At 42.1% G+C, this 26,828-nt stretch overlaps 1 protein-coding gene across 2 annotated transcripts in view; it reads left to right on the top strand.

The window, feature by feature from the left end:
• Window positions 1-254: 254 nt before the first annotated feature.
• The window catches only part of LOC126039271 (glypican-5-like), a 427,867-nt gene continuing 401,293 nt past the window's right edge, over window positions 255-26,828 (top strand). For both annotated transcript variants that reach the window (XM_049802192.1, XM_049802191.1), the window contains exons 1-2: window positions 255-487; window positions 24,517-24,678. In XM_049802192.1, coding sequence (XP_049658149.1) covers window positions 319-487; window positions 24,517-24,678 — 331 coding nt within the window. In that variant the 5' untranslated portion in view covers window positions 255-318. The remainder of the gene's footprint in view (window positions 488-24,516; window positions 24,679-26,828) is intronic.

Here is a 26,828-nt window from a genome sequence, read left to right as displayed (position 1 = left end):
CTGAAGCCGCCGGTCCGGGCCGGAGCGCTGCGGGCGCGGTGTCAGTGCAGCTGTAAGCTCAGGCGCCCGTCAGGGCTCTCTCCTTGTCCCCGTCCCTCTTTTCGCCCCCTAATTACGGCAGAAGCCAATGAGAGGGGGACGACGGCGCCCCCTCGGACCCCGCGGGCGGGGAGGGGCGGGGGTGGGCGGCGGTCGGCGGCCGCACTCGCCGAGGAGGAGCGCGGGAGGCGGGCGGGGGCAGCGCCGCCGCCGGGACTGGCGCCCGGCACACGGCCCGCGCCCCGCAGCGCTCTGGCCCGCGGCGGCCGGGGGTGCGAGATGGCCGCTGACGGGAGCCGCGGGGTCCTGGGGCTGTGGCTGCTGGCGGCGGCGGGGCTGTGCGGCGGAGTGGCGGCGGGCAAGTCCCCCAGCTGCCACGAAGTGCGGACGGCGTTTCAGCTGCGGCAGATCGGGCCCCTCAAGCTGGTCCCCGACGTGCCCACGGCCGGTCAGTACCGACCCACCCGCGGGGTGGCTTCTCCGCGCCGGGGGGTGCCGCGGGGCGCGGGTTGCCGCGGGGGGCTCGGGGCCGGGGGTCCGTGCCGGCCGGGCTCGCCTCTGCCTGCGTCCTCGGGGCAGCGGGGGCTCCCCGCGGGCGGCGGCGGCCCGGGGTCCCCCCTCAGCTCCGGTGCCGACCGTCGGGGGCTGCGCGCCTGCCTGCGAAAAGCCGGTGCGCCGCGGCTCCCTTCACCCAGCGCCGGCTTTCCTGCCGGACGCAGGCAGCGGGAACTAAGCGGATTTGGCACGCCTCCTGCTCAAATGATTTTAAAGGACTTCCTAGGAAAGGAGACCGGAATGAATTCTCGGTCTTTACGTGGTACACGTATTGCTTATTGATCTCCACCCTAAACACCGAGCCTTTTTCCCCCGCGTTTAAGAGCGGTGTGATCCGTTTGCCGAGTACCTAAAGCAGAGGCTTCCTCCTGGAAGGGATCCCTTTCTTAGTACGCAAATTAGTAACCGAGTCGTTAAGGAACGCTTGTTTTGCTGACGAGATGTAAGGATTCTCAGGCAGGCTAGTGAATACACTGTAACTTCTGAATTAGGAAGAGTTCCCTTGCAGATGAATTCAGGAACGTTGCTGTAAGGAAAGGCAGAGGTAACGCTTTGGAGGGATACAGTCAACAGAACTTAGCTTTTGCTTAGCTAAGCAGTATGTCTGCAGTACTTAATACTTGTGAAAGTTGATTAGTAAGGTGCTGTTCCCTTTTGCCTTTTCATACAGTTCCTGAACAATGTGTGACAGCAATGAAGTGGAAAAGTAAAACATATATAATAAGAAAAGATTTTTATTTATTTTTGCATATTCTACTATTACCCTGTGTAATTCCATTGTAAGGGGATAAAGTACATTATAATGTAAAAAAAAATATTATTAAACTCTTTACGAATGACCGTATATCTATCTACATAATGAAGTCACACCCCTTGACACATGTTTTAAGAAAACTCAAGAACTGGAATAAAAAAGCAGAGACTGTCAGCCTCATAAAACAATCTCTAGCTGCCTCATGCTAGGCACAATTGCCTGTAGGTGTGTGGTGGTATAAATGTCAATTTGCATTGTTGCTTTGGGTTTTTTTTGTTTTGTTTTTTTTAAAGCAGTTCAAAGCCTGCTGAGTTTGATGGAAAGACTTATTATCTTAAATGAGTTTTGGATATGTCTTCTGGCACAAGTTTCTCTTCTAGGGGCTAAATTTGATAGGCCATTGGGCTGATCTCTTATGGCAACTCTTACAGCTGTAAACAATTGCACAGTGCTGGTGATTGTTACCTTCGCTTTGCATAAAGTAGTTGAGATGACACATGGCTGTAAAGTTGTCTGTGAGCAAGGAATAATTCCTCATTTTGTAGCAAGAAGAGATTTGCAGGAATGGCATTTTGAAGCTTGAAGTATGGTACTGTTCTCTTGTGCTGATAGAGGCATCAGCTCACACTTGCCTTTGAGAACTAAATATAAAACCTAGTAAAAAAAGAGGTAAAACAAGTTTTCATCCATTTTGATGCATGCTTAACTCTCTTTCCTGAGCTCTTTCTGGAAGAAGTTCCTCAAACTTTAAATTGATTGTTTTACATTTTCTATAAAACTCTAGTACTGCAGACGAAACCTGAGGAAAATTGTGCACTTCCAGAAGGAAGGTGTAGATGCTGTGATGCTTCAGAGAGGTTTCCTTGTGTTCTGGTGTCATATTGAACTTTCCTATTGAATAACAAGCTCTCAGAAAATAAATAGCATGAGAGACAATGAGAGAGGGTAATATGCATTTAAATTTTAGCTCATAGAGGTTTCTTTTGAAGAGAATGATTGGAGCAGAGGAGAGCTGAGGAAAAGTGTTGCATATTGATCTTCCCTGTTTGTTAAGTATGCTCAGCTCCACCAAAGCTTGTGTGTTTTAATGATATCTTGCCAGGCAGTAATGCCTCCTGTCTTGTGCCTTCTTTTAATTAAGTACTGAAGTGTTTTCCAGTGTTTTCACCTGGCAGCTATTATCAGTGTATATATCTTAATACAACCTCCCCCCCCCCCCCCCCCCCTTTTTTTTTTTTCTAGGACATCAAGGCTCATTATGCATTTTAACAACACAAAAATGTTGAAGCACTTCCTTTGAAGACTTCAGGCAGTTATCAGTTAGGGGCAGAGTGGTGGGCAGCTGGGGGTGACACTGGAGAGCAGTGTGCTCAGCTGAATCTAGCGCTGATCAAAGCCTGTGGAGAGCTTTGTGCTAACTTCTGCTCATGTGGGCCAGACCTGCATGTGCACTGGGGTGCTCCTCATTCCTCAGTTGCCTGCATGTTGTTTTTGGCTTGTTCTCTCTAAAAAACTGGAACTTTTGCAGTCCTATTGTCTGTTTGCTAGGTATCTTCAATCACAAAATTGTTGAAAGCCCTTGGATAATCTCAAGCCAGTATTTGTAGGCTAATACAACAAATCTGACAGATGTTAAAGTCTTAAGGATTATTAAGTTCTTACAACCTTCAGGAAAATCAGCAGCTCAGTTGAGGAGAGAGGCCCAACCCAGTGCTAGGCGAGGGATCAGCAGGCAGACTCTCAGGTGCATATTTTCTGTCTTCTCTTATGGGTGGTGCCCATTTCACCCGTAATAGAATGAACTCTAAATACTTGGGAGAGTTTGTAGCCTACACCCTCCTGTGGTATCAGTTGTGGTTGCAGTGTTGAAGTTGCACAGTGATGGGCCCCAGATACAAGTTTCATGGGGGCTGCTAGCTGCCTCCCCATGTTACACATGGTCTGAAGACAGGTTGATGTGATTGCTAAGTGGGTAGGAGAGGGGCATCACCATGACCTACAGTGAGACGGAGAGTGGCTTTGGGCAGGACCTGCCAGCCTCTTGTAGGAAAAGTAGTGGCAAGGGAAGAAGGAAGACTCCTGGGGAAAAAATGCTTTTGTTTTTAAGGTGTGATGTGGATCTGGCAGCAACCTTTCTGAAAATCATCACCAGCTGAAGCGAGCTCTTAGAGATGCCAAGAGCCGCCTCTTACATTTCTCTTCCATAGTTTCTCCCTAAAGACATGAGATACTTTCCACTGTAAAACCTAGTCCATTAATGAGTGTAGGACTAAGGAAGAAGAGTGTTTTGACATGGCATGGATAAGAGGCCCAAATAATAAGTATTTTTGAGCAGCAAATCTCCTTGGTCTGTCTGTAAGATTTTCTGTTCCACTAGCAGAGACTGTGCTGCTATCTGGTAGCCTGCTTTTCTGGAACAAACTGAATGTTTCAAGGGTAATTTGCTGCAAATAGCAAACAGATTGGTCAGGTAAAGGTACTGCTGCCTTGGCGGTGATTCAGAGGAGGGTTTTTTTTGTGTCTTCCCCCAGACTGGAAAATGAGGTAATATGTTCCCGGTCTTGTATTTTGATTATCACAGGCTGAGCGGGGATGTTTTTGTAGGAACTCCTTGGTTAACATTTTGATGAGAGAGAATTATATGCTGTCTCCAAGGGTGAAGGGCTGTGTTAATCCTGCCAGGGGACTAAGCCTTTGGTTCCAGGGAGTCTAGATATCTCAAATCTGATGCGTACTGCTACGTATGGCATTTCTCCCAGACATAGGGCTGCCGTTAGCGATACCCTGTGAGCCCTGTGAGGTTATATTACAGTGTAACAGCACACTGGCATGGACTGTGTTTAAAGTTCTGTTTATTCACGGCTTTTCTGTGGCATGGAGCACAGTGGTTGCTGGCTGTCCCTGCTTTCCAAATTCACAGTAGGAAAATTGAATGAACCCAACCGGAGTCTGCAACTTGTCCACATTCAGGCAGTGAACTGTTGCAGAACCAGAATAAAAGTAGCCATCTTGATTCCTTTGGTAATCATGTAACCACAAGAACCTCTTTCCTATTTATATCAGTTCCACCTCTTTTGCTTATTAACTAGTGTATGGTCATGCAAAAAAAAAAAAAAAAAAAAAGTCTGTAAACATACGATAAATAGAGATAGAAGAGTTGGGCTGATTTCTGGTAAACAAGTAAAATATTTGTCATTTGTGAAAGAATTCTAGGAACTCTTTGCCTTCTAAATAATCATCTTGTTGAGGACTACCAAAAGGATGATTTGCTTCTCTTGCTGCTCTGCTGCTTTACAAAGAGCACAGAAGCTGCCCAGATTGTGCTCAGGGACTCACTTCTGAAGGGCAGATTTTGTCCTATTAAAAGCTTTTTTATTGTCTACCGTCATCCTGCACCTTAAATCAGCAGGGTGTTTGTTACTATGTGTATGTACTGAATATCCCATAGCAGAGCTTGACGTGCATTAACAATTTATACATTAAAACTATTCTACTTTCTGAACAGTGACAAGAAAGTCCTAGACTCCTACCAGAAGCTCCTTGCTACATGTGGTACATGCATTAGACTGGATCTCATGCCATCTCAGTCGGTGGCAAAGCTCCCATCATGTTGAGAAAGGAGCATGAGCTAGATCTCTTTTTGAATATATCCAAGAATATCTATTAAACTAGCCATTTTATTATTAAATGGGGTATGCCACACTTTATTTTCCTGGTTTTCTCTTTTATCACCACTCAGCTCTTTATTTCTATCATCTTAATGAGAACACTGTAATTCCCCTGGTAAAGGTGCAGTGCTGAAACACATTTTGTTTCACAGCAGCATTCTGTGAAAGTCACTCTTAAGTCTGGTGTGTGCCACATGTGAAATATACTTGCTTTATTGCCTCTGGAAAGTTTTTGCCCCATCAGAATGAGTGTCCAAAATCCTCTGGTGTGAACTGCAATTTATACTGGGGTTTACTGTTCACCTTTGTATGTGGTTGTGGGAGACTGCCTTCAGTAGCATGGATAAAAGGTACATCTGGGAGAAAGGGTTGCTGAATGAGCACAGTTGCATTAATGCTTAGAAAGAGCATAGTGTTGTTAAGATTTTAAGAAAAGGTACAAAAAAGAATCCTGTTTCCATGAGGCTTCTCTTTCTTTTAGAAAATACTGATGGTTTTAAGTTTGTGAAATGTCCTTGGCATTACTTGCAGCTTGTTATAATGGAAGGTTTTCTTCCTATTACACTTAGTATTTGCTTATTTATGGACACACAGGCTGTTGACCTGTTGGAGGGAGAGGACTGGTCCAATGTGAGATGGACTCTTCCCATCTTTGTCACTCTCTGAATAGCCTAAAACAAGGCCAATTGTGCCTCAGTTTCCCCTTCTGTGGGCTGTATCGTGGTACGGTTTTTTTGAGGGGTAGTACTGAAAAGCTGCCATGAAAGGGAGGTAGATTACAGCCAAAGTATCAGTGAGTTATACCTTCATTTCTTCAGGCTGAATTCCACTTAAATCTTTCTTTATGTGAGGAAAAAGGCTAGAAGTTACCTTGGTTTCTGATGAACTGGGAGTTGAACTTGAAACCTGTGCTTCCTTCACTCCTCTCATCCAGAGGCAGTCCCAGGGAGGAGGCAGGCTTTCCAGAGTCTCTGAGCAGTCATGGGCTGTAGTTTACACTTGTTGCGATAGCTGTTCCGAGCAGAAAAGCTATGCTTTTGCAGCCTGCGGCATCTCTGGAGTAAGAATGCTTCCTTCATTAATCTTCTCAGGATTTTATAGCACTCTTTCAGGCTCAGACTGCCACCAGAAGTGTTAACTTAAAGCTGGTGATGACTGTGGATGCACTCAAGACTCATGCCAGCGGTAATATCTTTTTCTCCCCTCTTCTCCCGTGCCTTAAATTTCTGTTTGACGTAGGACCAGCTGCCCACTCTGTAATGCCCTCCTGGGAGTAATCTATAGGTAAAAAGTCTGTTTAAACTTATTTAGTGCCTCATAAAGATGCAATCGCTGTTCCACTGCCAGATGGAAATCTATAGTTCTCATATCCATGAGCCTCAGAAAAAGCAGTGCCCTCAGTGACTTGCATGAGCATTTGGTCCAGGTGAGTAGAATACTGGCTTAGGTGTTCAGATCAATCTTTCCAGTAAATGTCTTGGGAAGGAATCCAAGAGTCAGCAGAGAACCTACTCTCCTCCAATACACAATCATGTTATCAAACTGAGTTGAGGGAAGAAGTCAAGTATTCCTACAATTCATATGGTCTATTCATTGTTTGTTGTTTTTTGTTGTTGTTGTTCTTTTTCTAAAATGGTCAGCTCAAGATCTGGTGATTCTAGTGTTGAACTGGATCTCAGGATGGAGAACAAGCTTAGTAAGCAATGACTCATCCTTAAAATACTGGTAGCTCTCAAGACCTGCCTCTGGAGTACCTTATGTGCCACTGAAATTTTGCCATCAGATTGTAATCAGAAAGTAAGAGAAAAATATTTCTCCCACACCCCTGCCCCAGTATTGCAGGACTGAGCAGTCAGTTCTTTAACCAAAGGGCAGTACTAATGAAAAGGCATTAATGTGGTAAGTGGAAACAAAGTTGGTGTGATGATAATTGCTATATAAATCAGTAAAATAAATATATCAAAATGAGTAAAAGCTTTTATAAAGATTAATCATGAAAATTGGCATGAACCTGAGGATCTGTAAAAAGCAAGGATGTGTGTAAAATGCACCCTGGGCAGTAAAATAGATTTCTTTTTAAAAATGGTTTTGCTTTTAGATGGTATAAAACTAGAGCTATACTTCCAAGTATTGCAAAGTCTTTGTAATTGAATCTTTCTTCCATGAAAGCGTAAAATGACATGATAAAGATGCATATGTTTAATAATACTTCAAATACATACTCATTACTTACCAGTTTAGAGCACAGCATCTGCTTCTAGGGGAAAATATGAATTTTGATGGATCAGAATCAATTTCCAAACAGCAGCCAAGTCCATGACATAGATTGAGAGACTAAGTATAAATTCTCTGTCAATTTGATTAGGTATCACTATAATATGAGAGAATCATCCTGATATCTGTAAATATATCTTTATAGATATTTGTTTCGTTCACATTAAGGTAACTTCTGAGCAGCACCAGTGGATGAAATGAGGTACCTAGCTAACATGTAACGATTTATCTTCTTAAGGATAAAAAAAAAAGATAGGGAAGCAAGTCTGTTACCACCTTCTACCAAGCACTTAAGCTTTAAATTTTTAAGGCAATATATTATCTGATGGAAAAATGCAAAATATTTCTGCACAGTATCTTGTTCTGTTTGGATCTACAAAAGTAACCTGAGCCCAAGCTAAGAGCTGGGTCCACAGGATTTTACCTAGTACAGACCTAGGAGGACAAGGATTTTCCCTCCTTTTGTGTCCTTCACACTCAGAGTGGTCTTCTGTAGATGCAGGTGTGTTAAGAGACAATGTATGGTCTGGACCAGTTGCAGTCTGGACAGGGAACTGACCTGTGGTGTGTGGGGAGTAAGGGTAGCAGGACTGTGTGCCAAACTGCTCTGTCTGCTAGAAAGATAACAAGTGCCCAGAATACTTTTTTTTTTATGGCTGCATTTTGTCCATTTCAAGAGCTAAATATTTTCTGTAGCAATGCTGATACTTGGAATTAGCCCTTTGTGTCTGAACTGCTTTAGCAACACTGGTCTTTAACGACCACCCTGTAGAACGTAAGGACAATATTTCTATCCCCTTTTTAGAGTATCAAATGAAACTCAGGTGGCTGTGAAGACTTTGCCAATTCCATACCGAGTCCTGTAGTCTAGTGGCATCTGATGGCAAGTAAAACTACATAGTGTAGAAATGCAATGTAACCAATTTCACTGCTCCATGGTTTTCTTCAGCAGACACTTCAGCTGCCTCTGATGGGTTTACTCTTGAGGTGAAAGGTTTTCGCAGTTCTGTACTAGGGTAATACCCAATGGCTCACTCTGGATTGAAGGTGGCCTTTTCTGTACAAGGTGCTGCACAGGCATGCCAAGGGCTCGCCCTAGCAGTCTTACAGATGAATTTTATAGAGTGCTTGACTGTTCTGGACCTCCTTGGGGCTCTAAGTGCTGTTGTACAGCACCAAGCACCTCAGCAGTATTTAGCAGATGATTTATGATGGAGCAACAACAACCTTGCCTCTTATTACGGATAAGCACTATGCATATACTTTCATGAGAATAAATTCACCTGTTTTATTCTTTTCAGTACATCAGTTTTAAATGATGGTTATTAATTACTTTCTTAGTGTATTCATACATGCGTGATTAATGTATAAAGTTTTTACTCATGAAATTTCAAGGTACTAGTTCAAATAATACAGAAAGAACTTAAGACAATGGGGGAATTTTAAATATCACAGATGATACCACTAAATTTATTTGCTACTTTGTGGACTCAAAAGTCTCAGGAAATATCATTAGTAAATATAATATCCTCAGGTTCTTTTGTGTTTTGATAGTTGAAACGTAGGAATAAAGAGCAAGTGTAGCCAGGCAATTGCACAGGAACTTCGGAGCTGTAGAAGACGGAAAATTATTCCCCTAAAAGTTGTCTTTAATCAGCCTTCCCCCTCTTTTCTTTTGATATATAGTTTTTAGCCTGCTTTATATGTTTCTGCACCATATTCTGCCTCTCTCTGTTCTTACTGGGTTTCCACTAATACTGGTGCTCAATGTATATATGCATTTGAAGTACGTATATATGGATTTTTGGTCTTCTGATGACTCTGCTTGCTTCCTAGGGTCACGGTCTTTCCCTCTCCAGAGTTCTTCCATCACGTGGTGGATGTGAAAGCTGTTCTGGAGGGCCATCCTTCTGAGGAGCTCATTCTGACAAAGAGCCCCTGCTCTGCTGTGCAGACCACTGTCAAGTCTTTTAAAAACAAATGAGAGACAAATTTCAGAGCTGCGTTCTGAACCTGACAATATCAGATAGGTCATGGTAGCTTTGTTTGGCAGCTAGTTAAATTGGATAGTTCGGCACATCCCTAGAAGTTAATGGTTAAATGTATTCATTGTTCCAACAAGGGCCCTATTCATAAGGGGACTGTTCTCTGCTCGTTATGCATGCATAATTCCCATTAATGCTACTGGGGGTTAAGTGTGTATAGTGAGGGGGGAGAATGAGGCTTATGTTTACACATCCATGTTTGCACTCAGAGAAGAAGTTTTGTAACACATGCGAAATCGATTGTCTTTCCACAGATCTCTTAACTTTAAGGAACTTTAAATCTCTGCTTTAAAGACGGATTGAGAATGGGGGGAAAAAGTGACGCTCGCATAACTGACTTCTGTCTTGTGCACCATACTTTGTCAATGATTAGAAATATTACTCCAGTGCTATTATTAGAGAAGTCTTTTGAAAGTAACTATGTGCTCAGAAATTCAGGGGTTTTATTTGGGTATCAAAATAATGACTCAGAATCTTTAACTTCAGGCACAAAGTTTTGCAAACTTTTGACTCGTGTTAATCAGGGTGACAACATTTTGTGATTTATTATACAATATGGGTACTTTCCATAGAAAACCTTCAGATTAAGATTCCTCACTCTTAGGTGCACATCAAAGTAGTGTAAAAGCCATAAAGAAGCTAAGCATTGCCTAAGAAAGCCTTTCAAGTTCCAGAAAGTGCTTGAACTACTGAGGGTTTTGAAGTGCTCTAATCTCTGACATGGGTGACGTGCTAGGCTAGCAGTTTTTTGTTTTGTCACAAATCATCCATGCACATAGTGCAAAGGGACCCTGACAAAGTCATTTTACTTTTGAAAAGGGCTGCTTTTTTTTCATACCATTATGTCTCCCATTCACATCTACGTGTTTGCTTCCACTTTGTTCAGGTCTAAGTAGCAGGGCATTTGCATAGTCTTCCCTTTGTTCTCAGTAAATATGGAGTAAAATGAGCAAGATCCGTGCTGTGAAATTAAAGCTCTACTCTTGAGAGATCTTAAGGGCCAAATCCTCACAAAAGGCACAGCAACATAGCACCAAAGGAGCTAGTGTCCAGAACAGCTTGCCCTGGGTGTTTGTGCTTGGAAATGTGAATAAAGGGAGAGTAATCTGGTGAAAACTGGGTGTAATTAGAAAAATACACTGCTGAGAGCTGCTGAAAGAATAGAATAATAGAAAATAGTGCTGAAATGGACCTGAAGTGATCATCTGGTCCATTCCTGCTTCTTGCAGCCAGGATAAGCTGTGTTTAAATCAGTGATAGAAGATCACGACCTTTTTAGGCTGTTTATTCTGGTGCTTAATTACCTTACTGCTTTGGGTTTTTTCTTAATGCAAAACCTAACTCTCCCTTGCTAAAATACAGGCCTTTTGCTTCTTATCCTATTCTTAACACCTTCCTCTTTGTGGTAACATTCACATATGTGACAACTGCTCTGGTTTGTTCTGCTTTGAAACAGTGTTCTCTGCATTTGCACTAGTGACAGATACAGCATTAAGTTTTTTGTGTAAGTGAATCCAGACTAAGCTTGGGACACATGCGCCTGGAATGAATGAAGTTAATTCAAGATGTGGTGACTCGTTAAGCATTGTAACGTGATTTGGTGTTTGAGCCCAAAGAATATGTTTCTTCCTCCTTTGTAAATTTTAGAGTGTTGTGTAGAAGGAATTGTGTAGCAGGCATATAGTGTGGGGATATCAAATTCCATGCTCATTAAAGGAAAATAATTAGTTCGCGTATTTGCCATGTGATGGTAGAGGGGAGCATGCAGAAAAAGCAGTTTTCAAGTGATCAAACTCAACAGCAGTTGAGTTGCAAGGTTGCTAGTGGTAAACTGCAGTGTTGTAGCACAGCAGCATAGATATACCTGGAGACATGAGGCTTACATGAAGTAGAATGTTTCAGAGCTGCAGTGGGGCATTTGCTCCTAACTTAAAAAAAAAAAAAAAAGCATTCACCTTAGACTTTGCTGGCAGTAGTTGACTATATTGCAGGTGTGTAGGCTGGAAGATGGAAATCAGGTTACTGAAAACAGAAGGTGGCCAAAGTTTTAGGTCTCTTGCTCTGGAAATCCTGTTTCTATTTGCAAGTCTGAGGATTTCCAGTTTTCCAGGTAAATAGCTCTGGTCCTTAACCCTCTGTTCTTCAATGTGTTACTACTTTGGGGTGTTCATTCTTGAGCAATGTTTTATTGTTACTGATGTGGGGAAGTTATTCTTGCTTTGTGGCTGAAAAAACAAGGCTCAAAGAGATCAGGGTTGTTTATGCTTATGTCTCCAGGTGGATTTGCTCCAGCATGCTCCAGATAGCTGCAATCCAGTGCTGTGCTGCAAGCAGCGTAGCCATACGTGGCATGATGCTGTGCCTGAATTTAGATCATCCTCTACTGCTTCCAGATCAGAGCTTGTGTCTTGCCACTCCAAAGCATGGATGCCTGTCTGCAAAATACTGTATGGCTGTATTACACATGACTTGTTCTGGGAGTCTGAGAGGATGAAATCTCAAAGCCCTTCTGTCCTGTGTTCCTGCCCCATTGTCCTTACATAAGGAAATACAAGAATTGGGAACTGGAAGACTCGAGTCATGTTTTTAGAAGGGATGGGGGCTTGCTAAGTAACATTTGGGGAACAGCACCAAGGATCTTTTATGGCTGCCCTGTGTGGGCAGTTGAAATATTCCCTCCTTGCAATGTGCAAGATGAATCAGTTTTTCAGAAGTGCAGGGTAGCATGTGCCTTTTAGTTATCTTCTATTTTTACATGGGCAGTTAAAAGGAGAGCTGTAATGAATCTGAAGGCAGGAGAACAAAGCATATGTAGAAAAACGACTCACTTCCCAAAACAGAGTAGGGCTTTTAAAAAAAGATTGAAAACATTGCTCTCGGAGAAAGGCTTTCAAACTTCTGCTCAGAGAAGACTTGACTTTAGTCTCCTAATCTTAGTTTTGAAGTCTGGGAAAAAAATCTCTCTGTTACCATTTGGAGCAGCCTGAAGTTGCATTTGGCTAAAGTATCACATTTTCAGTTTCAAGCTGCAGTAATGAAGTTCAGTCATCCTAACCTGGTTTACCTTAGATATGTCAGGAAATATAAACATTTGCCTTCCCTCAAAAGCAGCTGTGGTTTGGCTGTACCTGGTTGTGAGCTAAAGCTCACTGGGAGGTCCCCCTTTGCTGGTCATGGACCTGCCATGCTCTTGTGGCCTTCTCTCATAGAAATATACCCCAACTGTGATGAAAAGTGGCAGTGCTGTTTGTTGGCAGGGCTGTTGGCTTAGATATGGAAAGTTTATTCTAGAGTCGCTATCACAGGTGCCAAAACATTAGCTGAGTAGCAAGGACTGAATAGGGCCAGCTCGTGTCAGTTTGGCTGCTGCTGTATGTCTCTGATGGCTGCCATCCTCAGCCCAGCTTCCTTTCTAACTGCCTGCCTCTGGCCTTTCCAAATTTGGATTGAGTGTAGCCAGTGTTGCCTGCCAGCGTGTATAGCTGGCTTCACACAGCTCTGTGACATGGTGGATTGCTCTGTCCATCTTGAATGGTTAGCTTTGAAGCATCAGTAATGCTGTTAGTTGTGAATGGAATAACACAAGCAAGAAGGGAAACATAATCAGTTCAATGTATTGTGAGTGGTGCCTTGTTTCAGTGATGTAAAGGAAGAAACATGATTTCTTAATTTATGTAACAGGTGCATAGGATCAAAATAAAAAACAGACTCTTGGAGAACACTGAACATGCACATAGTAAAAGGCAATCTCCACTAGGAATTGTTTGCAATGTAAGCAAACAAAAGGCAAGTATCCTCCTCTGTTACATGTGGGAAACAAAGTGTGGAGACTAAGGGACTTGCCTAAGATCAAACATAGGTTTTAGTATTGCCAAGCCTAGGATCCCATCAAAGGTTTCCACACTGGCTTTCAAAAACTGTTGGTCTGTGATTCCAGCTTAAAGGCTTTTGGAAGATGTTCCGAAGGATCCTGCCTCTCCCCAGTTTTTGGGAAGCTGCATCTGTTTCAGAATCCATTGACCTGGCTTAAGATGTCCCAACAAGATACAGGTCTTCCTGGTAAACATACTGCTGGGGTCCAGGAGGGAGTGGTGGGATGCATCATGTGCAGCAAGCACATGCTGCTTTCCAGCATTTCCAGGTATGGCTAGTACTTAGAAATTGGGGAATGGCCCCTTCAGGTGGGATTTCATTGTTGACCTTCTTTAATGCTCCAGTTCTTCATTCCTCATTGCTGCTGCCCTGGGAGAAACACCAAGTGGAATCTGCTCCTGGTACAACCAGAACTTTTTCCGTGGTCTAAGTGGGTAGAACCAAAGCAAAAACAAATGAGGAAGGGCAGAGGGCCACTCCCACTCCTGACTTCAGAAGAACCATGCGCCTAAGTGGAAATACTGTCGTGGCCCTTAATTTCATGGGGGCTAAATTAGCTAGCTAATGGGCTCTTGCTGCTTTTTGGACCACTTAATACTGTCACCAACTCCTTGATGTGTTTGGGGTTTTAACTGTTTGACCTTCCATTGATTTTAACTGAATGTATGCAGCTAAAAATCACAAGTACTTCTCTGAAATTGAGTGCGTGTCACTCTAAGGTAGTTAAAGTGTTTCTAAATTATAATTATTTGTAGGTTCATTTTTTTCTGTTAATTTTGACTACTTTGTAATGGGAAGTTGTCTGGGGTTTCCTGGCTGTGCTCTTGGAACAGGATTCACTTAAGAGTTTGACCCAAAGCCCACTGAAATCAGAGCTGTGTTAATCTCAAACTACTAAATCCTCATAGAAGCATGGAGGACAGCACAGTGTTGTGTCTAACTGTATTTAGTTATATGACTGTTCATGCCACCGGGTGTCTCCATGGGCATCAGGGTGTGCTGAACCAAGCGCTCTGATATTTCTTACTTTGCCTCTTTCCTGCTCTGTGTGCAAAATATTGCTCATGTGGTCTAGCATGGAACAAGTGATCAGAGTATAAATCTAGTTTCAACCTAGACCATCAGAAACAGGCTACTGGACTCTTGTATGTGACCTGTGGGGCTGTCAATTGGTACTTCTGGGGTGTGGTGAATAGTGGTAGTTGCAGGCTGTTGTTTTCATTACGCTTAAGTATTGTGCAGTTGTCCTGCACTTTTCAACATGGCATAACTCAGAACAAGCATTCAGCTCTGCCAGCTTTATTTGCAGGGGTGTGTAGATGTGCAGAAGAGTAGACTAGCATGGCAGTGTGGGGCCAAACTGCTGAGACAGTACTTGCAAATTTTATTTCTTCTGTGTGCTTATGCTGAATGAGTATTTATCTCCAGTTAGGCTGTCATGTATATTGGGCTCTTCCCTCTTTTGCCTGCTGTGGGTTGCCTTCCAATGCCTGTGGGTCCAATTCATAACAAACTCTAGTTTTACATCAGTGTCACTGCTCCTGACAGCAGTGGCATTATCTGCATAAAGAACCAAAGAAAGGGAGCAAGATGCAGAGACATTGTAATACTGTAGTCTTGCTGTTGCCTGTTTTAATTAATTACTGTGTCATGGGTGATGAAGTTGAAGAATTGGCCCTAGTGAAAGGTGTCTTGCCTAGTTATCAGTTGCTTAGTTTTGGTTCAGGTCTGTAAATGATTGTTATTCCTTTTGTGTAAATAGTATCAAGAGCTCATTGTGCTTTTCTTCAAATTTTGGGGTATTTCACCCAGGTTTTTAAAGTTTTCCCATTTCTTCTTCCCAAAAATAAAGAAATAAAATGGAAGGGGGAGTGGAATCCTAAAGAAATTAGCTCAAATACTGATGAAAACTCTGATAGAAACTGTCCAGTAAGCCTGTGTATAACCTAAGTTTTGTGCATGACTTGAGAGTGAGAAATGGCCAAACTGGTCAAAAGCATTTGGGATTTGGGATATAAAAGTAACACTTAAAGGAACATGGATACATATTTTTAAAGGAAATACAACATGTTGTCTGAGCACTTGGCTTCGTGTATGATTTCCAAGTGAGATGGCAAAACCGAAAGTATTCAAATCTTGGGGGGAAGGGAGGGTTGGGGATTTGTTATTCCTCACTTCCCCAATACTATTCTTGCCATTTCCCCTTCTGAGGCTGTGGCCCAAATATCTAATAGTCCCTTGGTTCCTTTATACTTTTCTTTGCTTTTGTTTCTTATTCCAGTCTAACCTTACAGATTTTAATGTTAACAGATAAAATGAAAAAGACTAAGAAATACAATTGAACATGAATGTATCAATATCTTTGAAATTTTCTGTGCTATGCCACCTTACATGGATCTTACCACAGCAGGTAAAGCATATCAGGAAGCAGTTCCTATTAAAAAAAAAGTCATCTGTCATTGGTAAAACAGTTGGTGTTAACATCTGAATTATTGTTAGGCTTCAAAGTTGAGATGAATGAGGCAATTCACACCTCTCATAAAACTATTTTATTTCATTTCCCTGTGGAACTAGATAGGCAGCCTTGTATTTATTTGCATTTGGAAGTTTTCTTTGTAACTGTACAGGGCTAGAAACCTACATCTTTTGTTTAAAAACAACTTCAGTTTTGCTGTAAACACTATAATCTACAGAGTGCTACATAGCTGTGTTTCAGTTTAGGTTTTCCACCGCATGTGGTTTCTGTGGCACTTTCAGGTACTGTAAGGCAGAGTTCTGTGGCAATGAAATGCTTTCCCCACTGGAGAGCAGAAATGCAGTTGTTAGTTTATTGTTGTCCTTAGATGATATGGAGCAAGAAGATCTACTGGACTCCTAGAAAATATTTTGTATGTATTTATGACTTTTGTTGGTAGAAAAAATGTATGGGATCTTCTACTGTGAGTGTGGTGAGACATAATGAAAGATGAGTCATAGTAGACTCTAAGTTAATGAAAGTTCTTGTAATTTTTCTCTCACCTCTGCATTGCAACTATACATTGTCCCAGGACAGTTGATGGAGTTGGCATTACAGTCAATAATGTAGAAACCCCCTTGATGTAGACTCACTGACCACTATTAGCCTAGATTGTTTTAAAATGTACTTTATGTGCATCAGTCTAGTTTTCATGTTTTTATATCAACTCTAGGAGGAAAGAGAAGGATGGATTCTCAAGCGTGTAAATCTTTTGAATTTGTGTGTACTGCGGAGTTAGCAAGCCCTTTAGCATTTACAATCTTACTGTCAGCAAGTCTCCCAGGTAGGCCCATATTCAAAGAATTTGTCTCACATAGCACTGGGCCGATGTGAAGTTATTTCACTTAATCAGCATTAAACAATTTATCACTCATCTATAGGAGTGCAAGATCTGGAGGTAGTGACCACTGTGCTCTCTTGAGTATGGCAGCTAGTGCTTGCCCTGCTCAACATGTGGCACTTACCAAGCTGAGTCTTCTCAGCTGCTCAGTTTTAAACATTAACAATTTGGACTGAGATTCTGTAAGGTGGGTTTCATGCCTTCTGCTACTGAAATTTTGCTGTTTCTGAGATCAGGGCTGGTGGGGGGAAGACCTGAGGGAGGGAATAGTGAACTGTGGGAGGTTCATCACCCTTTCTTTGTTCCTTAAGGAGAGTATTTAGGAGGCATCTTCCAACATCCTACTGAAAACCAGGCTGTTTAGAGAACCACTGAAAAGTCTCTACTTGTAGGTGCTTTGTAGACACGTTACAGGATTTTCCATTCCTGTGTACATGTACTATCTCTTCTTGTCACTCCAGTGTACCAAACTGAAGACCAGGTCCTCCCCTATAAGCCAGCTGGAGCAGTGAGGGAGAATTTTATGGCCCCCAGCTGCTCAGCATCACCCACTGCTGTGACAGTACCTTGTGGGAGCTCCCTGCCTTGCTCCATGCATAATTAGACCAGTTAAGGGAAATCATCTGTTAAAAACAACCTGGTTGAAGATGCCTGGGGCAGATTAGGGAGTGCTCATGGGAACCCTGTCAGAGGTCTGGTAGCAGGCATGAGGCAAGCAATAGTGGTTGCAGCTGCCACCTTAGCTGTTCACCTTCAGTCTTCTAGGTACAGCCTAGAAGTTCAGGTCCAGTTCAAAGGAACAACTGAGAAAATTGGGGATGAGTGGCAAGAGTAGGTCTCTCCCTGCAACTACAACTGCTCTGCTTCTCCAGGACATCCCACAGGTATGCAAGCGGTTGGAGGGAGGCAGGCAGAAGGATATGAAGGCAGAAGAGTGGCCATGGGGAAGAACAGTAGAAGAGGACCTTGTCTTCTTGGGTGAAGGAGGATGACAAGTGGACAGAAAAGGGAGTTGGGAGTAAAGGGAGGAAGTGGCTAGTTAAAGGTTGTGTAGGTTTCAGTGAGTGGAGGGACATTCAGTTTAGGGCACAGTCAGATGTGTTCTGTTTCTTGAGTCCAGGCATGAGGCATGTTCTATGGGGGTACAAACTGAGGCGAAAAAGCTAATGAGTCTAGGCATGCAGTAAACTATGGTGTAGGGCAGAAGGTGCTTTGGAAACTAGGCCAAAAATCAGAATACAAGAGCAGTGAGGACTGGGCAAGTGACAGAGGGAAGTGGGAAAAACTTGGACAAAAAATACTTAGCAACTGGCTTAACAACACTGCATAGTACAGATGCTGCCCTGAAGACCTGTATATTTTGGAGAGTTCCTGCTCTGGAAGCTGATCAGGGCCAATGTCTGATGGTCTCCAGCAGTCCTGCAAGCTGTGGCACTTGCCGATGCTGCCAGCTCTCTGGAGTCCTGACATCTAGTGCTTCTTGCTGTTCCCCTTCCTTTCCCATTCAAGGTTTCCACTCCCCTTGAATTTGCTGGCATAGTTCCAGTGCAATCAAAATGGTCCTCCCGTTTTGTGGGGTTTTTATAATATTTTTTTTTCAAATCTACTCAAGAACTCTTGAGCTAATGCAAGCTATTTGACTTGGCTAGAGTTAGAAGTAGCTCCACATGCTAGTAGTTACGTTAGTAAGTCATCTAAGTGGTGCTTGATAAAACTGGAGGTGTTTATCTTTTAGCCTTGATTATTTCAACTGGAATAGCATATCCGGTCATGGCCTTAGTGATGCTTCAGTGTGTTTTAGAATAACATTGAGAATGTAAAGTCCTCTGATCAAGTTAAACGATATCTGTGTTAATGTACAATATGAAACAAGGGATCAGGAGAAAGGAAATTTTCGTGGCTTGTATTTTCCAAACTGCACTTGTAAGTTGTCATGCTGGATATGTGCATGTTGTCAAGCTGCGTATAGACAGAAGGCACAAACTCAGGCTCTGCTTGGTATTTCTTCAGCTTTTTGGCCTTATAGGGACTATTAACATACTGTTTGTCTATGTAATCGTTACATTAAAGCTGATAGTGGGATTATTTTAATAAACAGAGGGAAGAGTTAGAAACAAATCGGAAAATTCTTTCTGACTAGTCAGAAAATGTGTGTGGGAGGGCCTGGTCACAGTTTACCTAAGGCAGGAAGAACAGACATCTCCCTTCGACTTAGAGAAATAGACTCTGCTCCCTGGAGCCTACCTGGATGTTACCCCTTGCTCATGGGAGCAGGTTTATAGGGTTAGTTGCTATTTAATGTACCACAGTCATTTGCACCAGTGCATAATGGTGTGCACCAATCAGTCTGTTGCACTTGCTTGTTGATTTTTCTGGTAATTCCTGGCATGCGCTACTTCAAGTGTAGTAACTACCATATTTTAAACACTGGCAAATCAGATAGTAGCTGTTTGACTATGCACACATTGTGCTTGATGAGTTTAATATGTTTTATATGTCTTTCTAGTTGAAAACATTTTATTAGTTGCAATGGGACTGAGCTGTGGTGTGAGGTTGTGCACAGTGAGTTGTGCTCCCTGCTAGGTGAAGGATGCTTTGTGTTTTTGTGGATGAGTGTTTCTTGGTAGCAGCCTTGCTGCTGAAGATAGTGATGGGTTTAGCACTGCTGGGGCACAAGCGTTACATAAAGAGAGGACTTCACAAACTTCTGGCAGTCTAGGGTGGCTGGATTCCCTTTCCCTGGTGTGGCTGTGCTAGTGTTGGCTTTTCTTATTGCCATGGTTTCGCTCCAGCCAGCAACTAAGCACCATGCAGCTGCTTGCTCACTTCCCCCCACTCAGTGGGATGGGGGAAGAGAATTTGGAGGGGTGGGAAGTAAAACTCGTGGATTGAGATAAGAACAGTTTAATAGGACAGAAAGGAAGAGAATAGTAATTATAAAATTACAATAATACTAATAAAATAATTGGAATATACAAAACAAGCGATGCACAATTGCAATTGCACCACTTGCCAACTGATGCCCAGTTAGTTCCTGAGCAGTGATCCACCCTCTCCTCTGCTGGCCAACTCCCCCCAGTTCATATACTGGGCATGACATCACATGGTATGGAATATCCCTTTGGCCAGTTTGGGTCAGCTGTCTTGGCTGTGTCCCCTCCCAGCTTCCTGTGACCCTCCAGCTTTCTTGCTGGCTGGGCATGAGAAGCTGAAAAATCCTTGACTTAGTCTAAACATTAATTAACACACTATCAACCTTATTCTCATACTGAATCCAAAACAACACTATGCCAGCTACGAGAAAGAAAATTAACTCTATCCCAGCTGAAACCAGGACACTCATGCACCAAGTATTTGCAGGGGGAGCCCTGGTTGGAAATTGCTTCCTTTTTCATTTGATTTGCCTTTCTCCCCTAAATTAGTTGGGTTTTAATAGCTGAATTTTCCTCTAACTGAGGCAGCAGCTGGACCAGACAGATGAGTCTCAAGAAGGATGAAGTGTTGGCTCCTGTTCAGCTGGGCCAGACACAATGCAAGGTACTTTTGGCACCTTCCTCTGTGTTACTAAGGCATAATCAATCTTGGAGTCTTTGATGGCATTTGTACGACATTAAAATCTTGGGCTTTGGACTAAGCTTTGTTTGGAAATACTGCTGAAAAGTTTGTCAAAATACAAAAGGAATAAAAACTATCAGAAGACAGATTGCACTGAGCTCGCTTTCTGATCATGCTTAGGAGTAGTCTGTGCAGTGGAAGCTATAGGCTCAGCTTGTTTTTAAAAAAAATATCCTGTCTGAAAAAGTTGATAAAGGTAGATTGATTAGTGTGTGTTAAAACTCTGGCTTTTTGGTTTCAGAGTATAGCTTTTACAGTGTGTACAGCATTTGAAAGACAGTGCAGACCATTTGAAAGACAGTGCAGAGCATTTGAAATATCCACTGCATGTTAGAAGAACTGGTAAATTACATGGTCAGCTAACAAAATGAATATATATTTAGCTTCTCCAAGAAGATAATTTTATTTGCTAAACAGGCCTCTCTTTGCTTTTAGGAACTTAAACTAATTCAGCTAGCTTTAATGGCCAAAGTCTCTTTGTTTTTATTTGTACCAAAGTTCAGCATGGAGCCCAAAGCCTCTGCTGATTTAAAACAAAAAAAATCCCCAAGCAACACACACCAAAATACTCCACAGCTGATTTCAGTAGAACTGGCTAGATGGACATCAGGTAAGGATGCATAGTTTTCTGTGCATTTGGCACCTTAAGTAATTTATAATTGTGACAGGAGGTGTTTGAAGGTGATGTCTTTGGCATGTATTAAATCTTCTAGGGTTGCAGAGCAGTTTTGAGTAAGGATCGTTGTTGCTTTCTAAAATACTCATGCTTTAGACTTAAGTGTAGTATAATTTTTCTTGCTCTTCTGAATGTTACTGTTTTTCAAAGTGAAGCAAGACACTTTATGCTGGTTTTTGGGTTGGTTTTTTTGTTTTTTTTTTGGTTTTTGTAAGAACAGTAAGGTTGTAAAGTCCATAGTTTTCCCACTAAAAAAGAAAAACCTTAGCCACAGTTTTAACCAGTAGTCAAGGGAAAAACAGACATGAACAGAAAAATAATGTACATAATCATCAGAGTAATCATTCCATCTGATCTGAAGCAGAAAATTGATTTGGTTTAGGAAAGCTATAAACCTTTTAGAGTTGAAGCCCAGCCATATACAGTGGAAGGTGTTCTGCTTTGTCAGTAAGTTCATGCACAAGAAAATGAAATAGAGGTGTCTTGGGATGCTTCACATCTATGGCATAGAGTTAGAGTCTAGCAGAGGGCTCCCATCATGGTCAGGGGGCTGGAACACATGTGGGAGTAGAGAGCTGGGTTTGTTCAGTTGTAGGAAGAGAAGATTAAGGGAGATTGTACTGTTATCTTCAACTGCCTGTTGGCAGGAAATGAAGTGGAGCCAGATTCTTGCAGGCACACGGTGATGTGCTAAGAAGTAAGGGACACAAGTTGGAATGTGGGAAATTCTCATTAGATATAATTTTTTAATTTACTTGTCTTTTCACCATAAGGGTGGTGAAATATTGGAACAGGGGCCCTGAGAAGTTGTGGGATCATCCATCCTTGGAGATGCTTGAAACTTGGCTGGATGAAGCCCTTATATAGTTTGACCTGTTTTAAGGGGAAGGTTGAACTAGAGGTTTCTTTCAAACTAAATTATTAGTTAAGAAATAAGAGGCAGCTTGGGGAAAGCAGGTAAGAAAGTCCTAGAGAGAAATTAGCAGGATCAATTGCTGAAATAATGCTGTTGGTAAGTTTTCTTCCCTCATTCACAAATGGTGCATTTTCTCTGGTGTATAGAATGGCTTTGTTCCTAAACTTCAAGGAGGAGTTTGCCCTTGAGGTTGTCTCCCTATTGCCGATTGGCAGTGCACATGCTAAGTAGAGGTGATTGCCGCAGTGCTGTGGTGCGCTCTCTGTCTCTGGGGTGAGAGCTGTGGTGCACAGCCTGTCTCTCTGCATTGTTCATACAGTGTGCTGCACGGGTCGCTGTGTTCCTTCCTTCTTTTTCTGTTGGAGACAGTATTTTACATTAGGATGAAAGAGGTGAGAAACTAAAATTAGTATCAGAGTTGAAGATATTACTAATCAGATCTAATTGAATCTCAGCACACAGGCATGTATAGTACTGAGAACGATTATTAGGCTTCTATAATTGTGTTAAAATTGATACCCCCAGGCTAGTATTGAAGCAAGTGAAATTGCCAAGGTCTGTGCATGACAGTACTGTCCTGATAATAGTACTGCTAGGGGAGTGGGCTTTGCTCTTTGCTGGCCTTTTAATGCTCTGTGTTTCACATCAGGCCCCTTAACTGTCAGGGGCTTAGTGCTGTTTCTATTCGAGTGCCTTCTGCATCATTTTGGCTCTGGACCAACAAAAACTAATCTTCAGGCTCCTGGAGTATTCACCTGAGGAGATAGCTGGGTGGGGAATCCCAGGAGTGCAGTTCCCCCTGAGATATCCGTATTCTTCTTAAAGCTTTCTGGAGGAGACGCAGGTTCCTGTGGTGCCTTGGTTCAAAGGGGAATGCTAGGCACAGCGCTGATAGCTGTGTGTAGCTTCCTTGCCAGGACTGGCGTGTAGTCAGAACGGACCACTCTGTATTTCAAACCCTTTTGATACAGGTCTGAGCTTTGCAAAAGCCTTTCAAACAAAAATTCAGAGGGCTGCTGTAATGAGAGCTCTGAGTGACAGCAGCCTGGCAGTGCAGTTGCAAAGTAACATTTTACAACCTCTCTGCTCAGACACCAATTTGCAAACTGACTTAGCTGCTCAGCAGTCTGTCCTATAATTTCATATATGCTTTGTGGTGCTAGGTCAGAGAAGTGGTCCTTCCCAGACCCCCAGTTCCTTGTGACAGAACAAACATATGTTTATGGGGTGAACTGGATCAGGGAACCAATCCAAGTTAAAATTAGCCTGGCCAAGAAGCTAATTTCAACCTGGGACAGCTTCTCTGGCAAATGAGAGCAGGCAAGTGTGCCCAGCTGGTGACGAGCATGCAGCCCTCCTGCTTTTAGCAGCCTGCTGGCTTATGCCAGTGTGTGGTGGTGGCAGGGTTTAGGACTTCAGATTTGAGTGGGCAGAACTGTGTTTTCCTATTTTTGAGATTATACTGAAGTGTGAAACAAATCCACTTCCAAAACTGTATCCTCAGTCAGCCCAGTCTGTGATAACTTTGATGTTTGTTTGTGAACTGATAGAAAAATGTAGGTAAATTGAAATATTTCACTTTGGTTTTGACCTTTTTGGTGTAAATTAGCTGCACTTTCAAATAAGAGTTGTTGTAAACTGGAAGCAACATTTTCAAGTCAAATGAGATGTTTCTTTCAACTAGCTTGGTGTTTTTGTTTTTTTTTCCTGGCAAGGGAGATTTATTGAAGATTCTCCATGCAGTTTTGGTCTCAATGAGCTGTTGACCTGGAGCTGGCCCTGAGCAGAGTCTGGTTGTTTGGATGTTTTGCTACCGATTTATCTATTTATTTATTTTTAGCATGCATCCTTGTACCCTTTTGTTTTTCACCATCGCCAACTGTATGTGGAGTCTTGCTATGTGTTAAACTGCAAGGCCAGATGATGAGGATTAATGCAGTGTAATTGCTCATTAATATTTTGTGTCCCAAGGCCTGGTCCAGGTGCTCTACAGTGGCCTGGGTGAAATGCTCTGGAGGAATATGGCCTTTTGGAGAATCAGGGCTGTTTCCATCCATTTGTGACCTCTAGTCTGCTGTGTGGGGAGGGATTGCTATCAGTATTTACAGCGATTTAAAACCAGAGATCCTCTTGGGCCCGGAGGGAACTAAACATGTTAACACTGGAGGGGGAAGGGCCACTCCAGCTACCATAGCTTTTAGAAAACTTGAATGCCTTTTTTTTTTGGGGGGGGGGGGGGGCGTGGAGGGTGAGGGGGGTGAGCTGCTCAGGAGTCAAAGATTTTTGAGAGGCTTCTCCTAGTGTGAGAGGTGAATAGGTAGTTCCTTAAGGCACTACAGAGGTGACTATTGGGTCCTAATTTGAGGCACGGTTTTCACACAGATGTTCGAGTTATGATGCCTTTAGCACACAGTGTACAGTGGAAATGTTCCCTCTCTGAATGTGCATCTTCAGTGATTCTGCTATGCCCTTGACTGTTCAGACGATTTTGTGCCCAATGGTCTTGAGTGTAAAATAAGTTAGCAGCTGATAACATGATGTTATCCAGACTTAGGTCGTTAGGAAACAGTCATAAATTGGTGTCCTTGAGACAATAACTGAGTTTCGCAGTGTCATTCCTTATGGGTTGTGTTCTGTTTCAAAATTTTAAACATGGTGGTTGTTTTGGCATTAAGAAGCATTATTTATGTTTATGGTGTAAGTTGGAAGGTTTTCTAATTAATGTTTTTTCTTGTTTGCTTTAAGAGTCAGATTTACAGATCTGTCAACATAGAGCACCAACATGTTGTACCAAAAAAATGGAAGAAAGCTACCAGACAGCTGTTCGAAGGGAGAGGACTCAAAGTATCCAGGCACTGAACTTTGAACTGAAATACATGATTGTTGGTCATATCACAGCTTTTCAAGGTAGGAACTTCTGAGGTACTGCAGTCCTAAGGGTAGTTTATAAAAGTATCCTCTGCAGTCAAAAGGAAAAGCTCTTTGTTTTGTTTCTAATTTCTCTTGCATGCTTATGGTTTACTTCCTTGTTCTTTGATGATCCTGCTTTTGGAAAAAGGTGGTGGCACTTAGTGTTGACTGGTATTTTAAGTATCTGCCAAACTCTAGGAATAGGTTTAAGCTTAGCCTTCGTTCACAGGATCATTTTAAAAAAAAAGATTGGCACAGATTTTTTTCAAGGCATTTTCAAATGTCATTTAGGTGCCTGATGGTTGGTTGTGCTTTTTGATGTTCTCTTGTGTTGCCAAACCATTTATAGGTATAGAATGTTAAATGAAAATGCATTTATTTGTTTGATGCTGAAGAATATGTGCTCTAACTGATATGTCAAATGAGAACACAGCTCGCTCTGTGTCAAAATGTGTCACTACCTGGCAGGTCACATGAAGAGTGATCTGTTTTCAAGAATTATGGCCACACAGTTAAACATGAATGCATGAAGGAACCTTGTCTGTTCTTGTAACTCTTGCTGTTCTCAAAGCTACCTTGCTCTAACAGGTTGATGTAAATCTATGCAATTTCTTCATACAGATGGTTATTGTACTACTACAGGGAGGAAAATGCTTGTGTAGGATTGTGCACTATACAGTGTTGAGCACTGGAGACTTTTTTTCTAGAAGGGCATTTAAGCATATGCCGTGAACTCTAAATAGGAGAGTTGAGTGATTAAATCAATCATTGAGTGATGAATCCAGCTTACTGACTTCTGTGGGCCTAATTAAGTGCTTAATTTTAACTCACTGCTTTGCTGTATTTAGTGCTGAGCACCCTCATGGAATGGGTTTTGACAACAAGCCAGTAGTTATTAAAATACCAAGTGTTGAGGTCCATATGATTAAGCCTATCGTTACAAGGCAGTTTTTATCAAATAGTAGCTTTTTTGTCTAGTTTCTTACATTTGAGTGAAAATACTATAACTAAAAGATGTGATTGACAGGTAATAAGAGATAGCATATTATCTAAAATTGACAATAAGTAATGGCAGAAGTCTGAGAGACATGCAAGGGCAAGATAAAAATTTTCTTCTGCTTTTGGTTGTTTACCTCTCTTTCCCCTGTTCTGTACCTATGAGTGAAAAAAGGCATTTTGGTTTATTTTACAATTAATCTTTGAAAATTTTTAATATCCCCCCATGGTTAAAAAATTTGGAGGGCTCTTTGGAGGGGAGGAGCACTGTAGTAAAAGGGTGACTTGGCATTGTTAAATGCTGGTAAGTTATTCAAGCAATCTTTCAGTATCGTGACTGAATAAAGACAAGGTCAGAATAGATTAACCTATTAGCCCCTTTCGGTCAAGCCAGTGGCTTTATTGTCCATTGCTGATGAAGCCTTTTGATAGAATGAAAGAAGTAGTTAGACATTTCACACAGTTTAAATTTACAAGCATTTTCTGGAAGTGGGTAAATTGGTTGTTTGTAACTTGTTATGGCTGGCCTTCTGTCTATATTAGGTGGGAACACTTGGAAAATGTAACTTTTCTCTTTTGCATTGGGAGCTGCTTTTGTTCTTTGGTTTTGTCTCAGGTGTCAGTGAAAAGCCTCTCTCTTTATCTTGTCCTGTATAGACATGCTGTTGCTAAGAGTAGTACTATGTGAGACATTTACTGAGAGGGAAGATCTTTGCATTGAATTAACTCTGTCCTTTTGGTCTGTTTTTGTTGTGATTTTGAATGATAAAGTGTAAGCGTGCCAAAAGCATGTTCAAAGTCTGAGAAAATAAATATCCTTATTTCAGAAGCTTTCATGTGCCTCTTAGATTTCATGTTTCCTGCAGCAATGAGAACTGGCTCAGAGTTGCTAAAAAACCCAGCAGTTTATTAATTTGTGTGCAGTAGTGTTTACTTGTACAATTTTCATGCACAATTTACTTTATATATACACATTTTTAGTACTGTTAGTGTGATCAAAGCAAAGTTTAGCCTTGCTGCCTACTGTTGAGGGATTCTTAACTGCTTTTTACGTACTTCTAGCAGACAATACTGTTAATATACCCATATTGATGAAATAATTTTCAAGACCAATATGGTATAAGAAATGGATTTTCAGGAGTCCAGCTCTG

Source organism: Accipiter gentilis, chromosome 6, assembly GCF_929443795.1.
Source record: "Accipiter gentilis chromosome 6, bAccGen1.1, whole genome shotgun sequence".
In the NCBI taxonomy this organism is placed as follows: Eukaryota; Metazoa; Chordata; class Aves; order Accipitriformes; family Accipitridae; genus Astur; species Astur gentilis.
Note: the sequence above shows the minus strand (reverse complement) of the source record. Positions and strands in the feature narration are given on the sequence as shown.